At 56.4% G+C, this 10661-nt stretch overlaps 1 protein-coding gene across 1 annotated transcript in view; it reads right to left on the bottom strand.

Annotated features, from left to right (window-relative positions):
* Positions 1 to 2830: 2830 nt before the first annotated feature.
* The window catches only part of Pfkl (phosphofructokinase, liver type), a 22336-nt gene continuing 14505 nt past the window's right edge, over positions 2831 to 10661 (bottom strand). The window contains exons 10-22 of the mRNA XM_050144097.1: positions 9279 to 9404; positions 8434 to 8498; positions 7701 to 7764; positions 7416 to 7562; positions 7042 to 7112; positions 6316 to 6403; positions 5686 to 5838; positions 5027 to 5191; positions 4742 to 4803; positions 4491 to 4602; positions 3774 to 3873; positions 3586 to 3691; positions 2831 to 3267 (exon numbers count right to left, since the gene is read on the bottom strand). Of these exons, the coding sequence (XP_050000054.1) occupies positions 3120 to 3267; positions 3586 to 3691; positions 3774 to 3873; positions 4491 to 4602; positions 4742 to 4803; positions 5027 to 5191; positions 5686 to 5838; positions 6316 to 6403; positions 7042 to 7112; positions 7416 to 7562; positions 7701 to 7764; positions 8434 to 8498; positions 9279 to 9404 (1407 nt within the window). The 3' untranslated portion in view covers positions 2831 to 3119. The remainder of the gene's footprint in view (positions 3268 to 3585; positions 3692 to 3773; positions 3874 to 4490; positions 4603 to 4741; positions 4804 to 5026; positions 5192 to 5685; positions 5839 to 6315; positions 6404 to 7041; positions 7113 to 7415; positions 7563 to 7700; positions 7765 to 8433; positions 8499 to 9278; positions 9405 to 10661) is intronic.

Raw genomic sequence — 10661 nt, 5'->3', positions numbered from 1 at the left:
GCTTTCCTTCCTCCTGGGGCACACTCATGCATACCTCAGGGATGGGCAAACTGTACTAGTTGTGATAAGACCCCAATCCCTGATGCCCACTCCAGCCTTCTCTGCCCAGACTGGGGACAAGTTACAGCACAGCATGGGGCCCTACTCGGAGTTGAGCAAACGGACCTTCAGCCCCTTACTCTGAATGCTCCAGGTGTAGCCCCTTGAGCAAAACAGGAATTGGCATCAGAGGGACGGGGCACCTCCTATCCAACTCACAGCAGGGAGAACTGAGGCTGGAGGTGTCACCCCTCAAAGAGTAGAGCTCAGGAAAGAGGTAGCTGCTCTGTATCCTGTGTGTCTCCTAAAGCCATTGCCATCACCAGGACCCAAAGCGGCCACGCAGCTGAACAGATAAACATTGAACCTGGCAGGAGTTCCATGCTGAAGGAACCAGGCACGGGGCGATGACCTGACCCTACCTGGCAGTGACCAGAGTGAGACAGGTCCTGTGTCTGCTTCTCCAGCCTGTGATGCTATGTTGTAGAGCCCCACTGTGTGGCAGATGCCCAGACTGCCTGCTGTTGTCCCCAGACCTTGAGTTGCCCTCAATGGAGGGATAACATGGTAAACAGTTAATGGATAATTCACAGTGACTCTGGGACAAGCACATGTGTCCCCCAGCAGGGACTCCTGAACCGGCCAGCTGGGGAGCAGGAGAACCTTAGGATGGTCTCGAGGCCATTTCCAGAGTGGCAGCACCCCCTAGCAGGCAGCCCAGATAAAAAGTGGTCCAAGTGAAAAGGCAATGCTGCCTGCCAGCCCTTCGTGCTGTCCCCTTCCTCTAGTGACAGCAGAATCTCTGAGTTCCCAGTGTGAACTGAAGACCAGAGACTTTCCAGGAAACCTCCAGGCACTCGGCAACAGCTTGGGGCTGCTGAGACATGCAGGCATAAATTTAACAGCTACCAGGTTCTCAGCCTCTCCCACATGCAGATGGCTATTACTGGGCCACCCAGCCCACTTGTGTAAACCAGCCTGGCGAACCCACTTTTACAGTATACATCCCATTGATTCTGTTCCTCAAGAGCCATAATACAGACCTTGTTGCTCAAGACACAAATCCTCCAGGGTCCTGGACCCCACTCCCAGCAGCCTTGAGGACACTGACTTCTGGGGGGGCAGCTGGCATGTTGCCTGGGAAAAAGACCCACAGCAGCTTTGCAGTGACCTATGGGGCCGACCATTGGCATCTCAGGTGCGTACTTGCCCGGCAGCACCTGCATCCATGCAGCACTCTGAGCAGAGCATCATGACATCAAAGACATGCTGCAGTTTTTCCTGTCTGTTGAAGAGTCTGTGACCAGCACCCCTGAGTTCCATGGCCAGGCCTGGTCTCAGACCTTCCCTGGAAGGTCCACTCTTACTCTGTACTTGGGTCATCCCATACAACCGCTGCAAAATGAGAACACCCATTAGGAAGAGAGGTCGGTCCTCTACTGTGCAAAGCTGCATACAGCAGCAGCTATGTAGAGTGGGCAGCCACTGAGCATAGCCTTAGGGAATGACGCCCTTACAGATGCTGCCCCTTCTTGGGCTGGGCAAGCTGGCAGGGTTGGAAAGGACCTGCCTATCTCAGCCAAGTCATTGATGTAGCATGCTCCATTGACCCCGACCCTGTTTAGTCTTCACAAGGGTCAGACATCCAATAGGCGGGATCACCCAGTTCATGTCATCAGACTACACGACATTGGGGATATGAGGCCACAGGATGCTGGGGACTCTGATGGCTGCTGGGGCAAGGGCTTAGATATTATTATGCTACTGGAAGAGTTGCAAGGTGCTTTGGGTTCTGAGTCCACATATGTGAACCAGTGTGACATGGTGACTCGGGAACACTGTGGCCTGCCTCCAAGCAGGGCTGCAGGGGGCTAGTGCAATGGGTAAGCCTGTCGGCTGTCATGCTTTGGGGAATGCTTCCTAAGGTTCCCTGATCACCCTAAGATTTATTCAGGGGTCTCAAGACCCATAAAGCACTCAACAGTGACAACACGCCCAGCCAGCTCTGGGCCTCAAGTCACTGTTGCCATCCCCAGTACCCTGGGCACCAGAGGGAGGCCCTGCTCCACTGTGGTCTGTCCTCTGGGGGCCAGCGTATGGGAAAGAGCAGCATGGGAACCAGAGGCTGAGAAGTAGCAGCCATTTATACGAGTGCTTGCCCTTGTCTTGGCCTCATTAGTCCAGTCAGACCCACTGCCCTTTAGGTTGGGACTAAGCCAAGAGGTTCCTAAAGCTGCCTGAAAAGTCCAGGCCCATAGGGAGACCCTTACCCAGGACAACCTCCATACCGATGTGGCCAACAGGCCCACAAAGCCAAAACCACAACCCTTGACCTCCATATCCTCAGGCAGGAAAACAGCCTCCATCTACTGTAAACATCCAGCCGTTCCAGGGAATGAATGAACCCAGCAGAATGAATCCACACAGAAACCCTGGCCTGGCCAGTGGGTTGGAGCACGACCTGCAGTGGGGGTAGCCAGGGCTCTGACCTCCACAGGCTTCTCCAAGGAGCCAGCCTGTAGGCCCCAAGAACTGCCTGGAGGTCAGCAGCCAGCCAGGAACACTATACTGACAGTGACAGTCTCCCCTCCAGACCCAGAGCTCACTGTCCACAGGCTGAGACCCCAGCTATTCGGGGGGGGGGGCCCACACCAGGCTCAGTAACTCTTCTTGACCCTTTTTAGTGCCCCACCTCCGGGGGGTGGGTCCCCTACCATCTGATCTTGCATAATAGCACATGGGTCCTGACAACCCTCTCCCTGGGACTCCTCAGGTCATGCTGTAAGCAGGCTCTAGTCGGGTGACTTTATTTCTAAAATAAAAAAGTACGTGTGAGGCAGCCAGCTGACCAGTGAGGGAGAGGCAATGTGGGTCTGCCCAGCCGGGGCTGGAAGGTGAGGGCTCCCGGGTGCTCTGTCCTGGAGGCGGCTAGGGGAGCGAAGGCCCAGGGCAGCACACTAGACCCCCATCCTCCAGCCGTCGGCTCCGAGTTCCTTGCAAGCTCCCCTCAGAGCTGGGATCCGTGGCTGGCCCTGGAAGGGAGAAAGTCCGGGAAAGCAGGAAGGGTGGTGATGGTGGCCTCAGAAACCTTTGTCTATGCTCAAGGTGCGGCGTGTGACATGCTCCAGCTCCCCAGACACGTAGTCCGCCATGCTGATGCGGTAGTGCGCCAGCATCTTCAGCATCAGCCGCAGATTCAGCCACCACTGCTCCCGTGGCATGCGGTGCCTGGGTAGACAGATGAGAAGCTGAACCCCGCAGTCCCGTAATCCCGGAGTTATTGTGACCAGGGCGGTATATGGGACACATCTGGGCACCCCATTCCTCTGGCCGGGGATGAGGAGATGCTGCTGAGGTGGAGCCAGGTGCAAGAGCCACAGGCTAATCAGCCTGCTCATCAAAGACCCTCCCAGACGGCCCCACTTTGGTCTTAGAACACCCTGACAAGACTCCTGCCCTTTAAAGTCTGACAAGGGTCCTTCCTGTCCAGGGACGTTCTGGGCCTCCCGGACCTTCCCTTCTCCATGCAGCTCCAAAAGGACTTACTCAAAATCAGTGTCTTTCTTGAGCTCTGTGACCGGACTGAAGGCCACCACCTTCTTCCGCAAGCCAATCACACAGGCCGAGTCCGGAGCATTGGCGAACACCCGTCCTATGGAGACAGACATGCGGTGGGCAAGGCCATGCCCCCAGAGACCCTCACAGAGCCATGTCGGGCCAGCTCACCCCCCTACCTTTACGGTAGACATCCCGCAGCTTCTCCGACATCCACAGCATGGCCTTCACCCCCAGTTTGGTCCCGTAGTTCCGGTCGAAGGGGGTTGGAGCACCACCCTAGAAACACAGGCCAAACTTTATCCCTGGAGCTAGCCAAGCCCCAAAGGAGACTGGACACAAAGGGGGCCCTAAGCCAGCACATGAGCCGTGACTGTCTCCTTGTGTTCTTGCAGCGAGCATGACCACTTCTGACCTCTTGCCATCAGGCCTCTTCCTATAACCTGGAGGGTCTTAAAGTGCAGCCTAGAAGCCATTCCATTCCAGACACCAGAAATGACCCCTGGGACTCAGGATCCAGGGCCCCACCCCAGGCCTCCTGAAAGCCACAAGCCAATAGGGTTTATTTAGTAGGTGAGGGAATAGGCCAGGAGGACATAACAGGATGACAGAGGCTTAGGCCGCCTCCCAGAAGATGAGGGCTCAGCCCAGGGCCCAAGTGCCAGGCTTGGGTCTCAGCCCCACAGTCTTCTCTCCGTGAAGGAGGGATGAGAACATTCTCCACCCAGAGTGCTGAGAATGAGAAGAACAGCCTGGCAAGCACCTTCTCAGAGCATGCATAAAGGACACACACACTCTCTCTTTCTCTCCTGGGTCCTCCCAGGACCCCCAGAGAAGAACACAGGGATGGAGAGGGGAACCCTGCTGGGGCCGGGGAACCACCCTCGGAGTTGTACCTGCTGCAGGTGGCCCAGCACGTTAGTCCTGCAGTCAAACACGCCCCTGCCTTCCGAGGAGTACAGGTTGTACAGGAACTCCGTGGTGTAGTGTTCGTGGCATTTCTCGTTCCTATGGAGGCACACAAGGCGGTCGAGGCTGCCCCAAGTCCAGGTTCCCCAGGCCAGGCACAGGTGGAGTGGGATCGGTGAGGAGGGTGGCAACTCCCAGGCTCTGTGCCCTGCCTGCCCAGCACCCGCAGCAGCCTCACCGGAGCACCAGGCCCCTCTGGATGTCTGTCTTCATCTTCTCTGTCATATGCTCCACGTTGGCCTGGGCAGGAGAGGAGTGAGTGACGAGGTGGGAAGAAAAGCAGGGTACGTGGGACCCAGCCGCCTCAGTGGGAGGGTGAGGCAAGGAGGCTGAGACATAGCATGACTTGCAGAAGGTGAATGTTGTCGCTCATGCAGAGACTCCCATCCTGAGCCGTCTGCTTCTGTCTCAGGAGAGCAGATTCACCAGTAGCTGCAGAGCACAAAAGCGGGCCCAGGCTCACCTTTAAGTCATGAATGTTGAAAGGGTCCTCAAAGACGTAGGCAGCATCAGCCCCCACGGCAATGCCTGTCACCGTGGCTAGGTAGCCGCAGTAGCCTCCCATGGTCTCCACGATGAACACACGACGCTTCGTCCCCGAGGCTGACTGCTTGATGCGGTCACAACTCTGGAGGGATCAAGGGAGCGGTCAGAGCCCAGCATGGCAGCTAACTACTATAATCCCAGTAGTTGGGAGGTTTAGCTAGAACTACTCCAAGTTCAAGGCTAGCCTGAGCTATATAGTGAGTTCTAATCCAGCCTAAACTATAGAATGAGATGGGCAGGGAGGACAGATAAAATCCTCTATGACCATCCTTCTCCCTTCTATGGACCATAGGACACTGTTATACAGGACCCATGACAGGGTCACAAGGCGGCAAAAATTGTACCTAGTACCAAGGGCTCCCACAGTACCCATGACAGCTGGATAGGACAGAGCCTGCGCCACCTCCACTGGGTGTGCACAGATTCAGGGGCTCACAGTTGGGGTGCCTGCCCCCTGGGGGTGCAGACAGCAGTGAAGAACCACTTTTGGTTATCACTGTCATCCCACGGGCAGGGGCTAGGGGAGCCACAAAGCCACCCACCCATGACCTGACTGGACTCTCCAGGACACCTCACCTCCATGGCAGCGTTGACGGCTGTGTCTGAACCCAGGCTGAAGTCAGTGCCGGGCACATTGTTGCTGATGGTGGCCGGAATGACACACATGACGATGCAGAGCTCCTCATAGCGCCCCCGTGCCTCCACCAGCTGCAGCACACCCTCGTAGGCCTGCGGGGCAGAAAGGGAAGGGAGGCAGGGGGCGGAGCGGGATGAGGCAGGGTTCCTCCAGGGCTAGGGAGCCATCTTGCCCTGCTCCCATTGATGGCTATATCTGATCCTAGGTTGGCACTGTCTACTCCCACCTGAGAGCTGGATGGAGGCCTGAAGCTGTCTAGAGACACCAGTACTACCAGAAAATCAGGATCCTACCCAGCGTTCACGTTTATCATTTGGCAAGGACTCACCAAGCACCAGGGCACGGCATCAATGCACCTTCCCCCAGGCCTTCTATTCCCCATCTCCCTCATGATTTCCTAGCACTAGGCTAACTGTACTTCAGAAGGTAAAAACTCCAGCCCCAACCCTACACGCCGACAGCTTTGACCCTTTGGCTGCCCCAACCCAAGGCCCATGTTGGAGGTCGCACTTCCAGCCCTAGGGTACAGCAGCATCCACAGCGACCCAAGATGAGAAAAGAAGCCTCACCTCAAAGCCACCAATAACCAGCAGGGCGTGAATGTTGTAGGCGCGGAGGTTCTCCACAATGGCTTCCAGGTGGAGCTTGGGTAGCGTCCTGTGGTTGGAGATACATCAGCCTGGAGAGGGGCATGCAGCTCCCGAAACAAGAGTGCGTTCACCTCAGAAAATACGCGGCTTGGCCTTTCCCAGAGTCGGAGATCAGTCACCAAAGGGCCCCTCAGTGAGGCTCGATGTGGGATAGAGATTTGGGGGCCAGCATGAGAGGCCTGGGTGCTCACTCAACAACCTCACTGGGCATTGTCTAGCCATAGCCAACCCTCTGCCTGGCAGGCTACTCTGGGTGTCCCTTTTGGCTGAGGTTGGTAACAGGAAGGGACGCTTTCTCCAGCCTTTGTAGCTCCACAGACTTGGATTAGACAACTTCCCACTACCACACAAAGTGACCACACCACCCCATGCCAATTCTTGAACCCATCCTAAAACCACCAGGCCTTGAGATAAAACTCACAGCCACAGCCAGAAGGAACAACCCATCTCTCATAAGGGACACATATGCTCCAGCTGCCTTCCTACCGGGTCCCCACACTTCAGGGCAGGCATGAGAAACTGGGCAGCGCCCTCTACCCAGCTCACCTAGGGCTGTAGCCCCAAGGGGCCAACTCCCAACTTCAGGACCAGTCTCTACCTGCCCCATCAGCTAGTCTGCACACCATCCAGGAAGCAGCTACTCACCTCTTGGTCCCCAGCACTGAGCCACCGCGCCCCAGCCAGCCTGCCACATCATGCCAGCTCACTTCTTCCACCTGCCAGGAAAAACATGGCTTCAGGAAGGTGGCCCAGTGTGACCCCTCAGGTAGGGGACACACTGTCAGCGCTGGCATCTCTTCAAAGCAGGGGTCTGGGTCTCAGGGCTGACTAAGAGGACAGAGTCCCATAGTTCCCACTCCCAGGGCAGCCAGCCCCTCCCCAGGGACTATCACCTTTCTTCACGTTCCTGAACAGGAAGGACTGTTGTACTTACACATCCAACAACACCCTTCAGATCTCTGAATGTGAGTGGCTGAGCCCAGGGCCCCAGCCATCACCTGCATCACCAGGACACCTACCTGACCCTTGGCCAGGCCTTCGAAACCATCATGCACAACGTAGACCGTGTGTCCCTCGGAGATGCCGGTGCGCACGGCTGAACGCACAGCTGCATTCATGCCAGCAGCGGGCGCTCCCACGTTCAGGATGGCCAGGGAGAAATTGGACTTCAGGAAAAAAGAGAAACGACAGATGGAACCCTAGCCAGCCACACCCCAGCCCCAGACTTGGAACTCGGCTCCCCGTGAGGCAGGGTAGCAGTGGGGCAGGAGGAAGCGGAAGATGGGCTCCACCCTCTTCCTTACCTTCTCCTTAGAGATCTTCTGGTGAGCAAGGAGCTTGTAAATTTTCCAGTTGTTCTCGAAGCTCCTAGAAAGGAAGGAGACGATGAAGCCCACAGCCCCACACAACCACAAACTCAGGGAGGCATGGGACCAACAGCTCAACAGTCAGAGCAGGGCACGGGAACTCATGTGTGTCTGAGGCTCAGGACATTCTCAGCACGGGGCCAGAACACAGGAGTCAGATCCTGTGCGGTCAGCTTGTCTTGTTGCTGCATTCCATATGAGCATCTTCAACAGCCACCTGAGATCCAGCAGGACACAAGGCTGTGTGCCCTCCAGTGACAAAGGCCCTGGCCTGGGCATTCTGCCAGAATATATTAGTCAGGCCTATGGGGCCAGGTGCTTGTAGGAGGTGGCACCCCATGCCACCAAGAACTAGAGTCTGCATACCTGCTGGCCCTCCCTGTCCTCCAGTAGAGCACATCCAAAGCTGGCTGTGACCTCTGTCCATCCTGCAGTACCACTACCCCGCCCCCCAACACCTACACCCTGTAGGTCCCTCTCTGGCACAGCAGCCCCACACCACAGTTGGCACCATCATCACAGGCACTACCTCCCCTAAGCTCCTCCAACAGCGGGTACTAGCGCAGAGTGCCGAGGGGAGCAGGACCCAGTGCGTGCAAAGCACTGTCAGCGAATGCAGGTCCAGGCTCACTCCCACCTCTCCACTGCCCTAAAGGCTAGCTACCCTTACCTGCCACGGAGCTGGATGGCCTCATCGAATCTCTTCTCATCCATGGCCTTTTGCACTTCCTTCGTCTTAAAGAGAAAAGGGAGCCAGGTGGCCACAGAGGCTGGACTGCACACACAGACCCAGCCTGCCGGGCTCAAGAAGGGGCTCTTAGCCAACACTTCCATGTCCTAAGCCCAAGAGGCCTACCCAGCCCCAGACATGCGTCCTCCCCTGCTAGGGACAAACCAGTCACGTGCTTCACTGTGCCTCAAACCCCTCAGAGCCTGGAGAGCCCTGGGAATGGGAGGATTCCCCTCCCCACCCCCATCCCCCAGACATATAACCATTACCTAGCATGGCCTGAAGCAGGGCCAGGCATGGTAGATTTCCTAAGAGGATCAGGACCAAGCCTCCCCGCTGCCTCCAGCATTCCTAGTGTTCCCTGTCTACCTGCCCCCAGCCACAGAACCCCACCCTCGAGGAAAAAGTCAGCATCTCCCAATGTGGCCTCACAGTCCTTCTGCTTTTATGTGTGCTCCACCCTAGGGTCCCTGCTCTGGCTACTCTAATGACCACCCCCCAACCTGCCAGAGCTGTACCCAATATTCCATCCTTCTTCTTCCCACCATAACCCCAAATACCTAGTCACTTACCCAATGCCACCACCCCCAAGAAGCTGAGGTCTCGCTGTCCCTGCTCCCTGCGTACACTTGTCCACTTCCAGACTTCCCTCTGACCAGCTTCTTCTCGCTTTCTGAAGCCCAGAAACCTCTTCCTCCCCCCACTGTGACTCCTGTGTCCCACCCTCTAATATACACAGAAGCAGAGGACTCGGACGGAGGCCCTGAAGGGACGGCAGCACTCACCACTTGCACACACTCCATGAGAGGTAGCCGCACAGACTGGTTCCCGGAGAGGCTGACCACACAGGCTGGTGTGTCGGGTGTGGCCTCCAGCAGGGCCATCACAGCCTCCATGCCCATCTTGCTGCTCTGCACACGAGAGGGGACGGCACGGCTCAGGCTGGCTACAGCTCACCCCATGCACGCAAGTGCACCCAGTCATCCATCTGCTCTGCAAACCAGCACAGCCCTCTGCAGATGCTCCCTCCCCAGCTTTCTCAGCCTCCGCCACGCTGGTCCAGGCTCTCATATCAGGGTGCCTTGGCATGAGCTACAGTCACAATGGCCAGTCAGGCCCCATCAGAGTCCCCACAGCCTGGCTCGTGGGCCTGGTGGGAGGGCTTGCTCAAGGGCACTTGGGCTGAAAGTGGCAGGGAAGGACAGCCAGGGCTGCAGGGCTCCTCCACAATGTTCTTCACTTGGAGCCTCACGTCACACTCTCCTGATATATAGGGGTGATTAACGCGGGCTGATAGGCCGAGACACCCAAAATGCCAAAGAACTGCACTACAGGGGACAGACCACAGCTGCAGGTTCTGGTACAGCACAGAAAACAGTCAGACAGACAGACAGACAGACAGGAATGAAGGACTCATGAAAGATCTGTTCCTCGAGCAGGTATCCCCTGGCATTATCCAGTAGACATTTAGACTCAGAACTGGCATAAGAATGCTAGTACTCTGGGGCTGGAGAGATGGCTCAGTGGTTAAGAGCTCTGCTGCTCTTCCAAAGGTCCTGAGCTCAATTCCCAGCAACCACATGGTGGCTCACAACCATCTGTAATGAGACTTGGTGCCCTCTCCTGGCCTGCAGGGATACATGCAGGCAGAGTACTGTATACATAATAAATAATGTTCCTTTGGCCTTTGCCTCTGCCTAGGCACCTCGCACTCTCACCAGCATTTTAGATCTTGGTGGGGTGGTATTGGCCTTGTGCCCAAGTCTTGGACTCCCCTGGCCTCTTTAGAGACTCAAGTTTCATGTAGGGTGCAGAGGACTGGATGAGTCAATGAGGCCCCTTTCCATGGGTCTGTGTCCAGTTCTTCCATACAGCCGAGGGAGATGGCATATTGGGGTTCTTGGCTCAGCAAAGTGGATGTGGTGTACGCAGGGGTCAAGCCAGCACCAACTGGTCTCACATCTACACAGTCCTGTCTGTCAGGAGACCTCTGGTATGACTCTTCATAGACTACTAGCCCTCACATGCACAGTCCTGGACATGCATCGGCCTTCATGGCCAAGAACCTGTTTCCTTTTGGCTCTGATATGACGTTCATTCAGCAGCAGTCTCAGAAGGAATCTGGAGCAGCCAAGAGACAGCCAGCATGCGCACACATGAACATGCAC

Source organism: Alexandromys fortis, unplaced genomic scaffold (genome assembly GCF_014885135.2).
Source record: "Alexandromys fortis isolate MF-2015 unplaced genomic scaffold, M_Fortis_MF-2015_v1.1 scaffold_9, whole genome shotgun sequence".
NCBI classification, from domain to species: Eukaryota; Metazoa; Chordata; class Mammalia; order Rodentia; family Cricetidae; genus Alexandromys; species Alexandromys fortis.
This window is presented reverse-complemented; position numbering and strand designations above follow the sequence as displayed.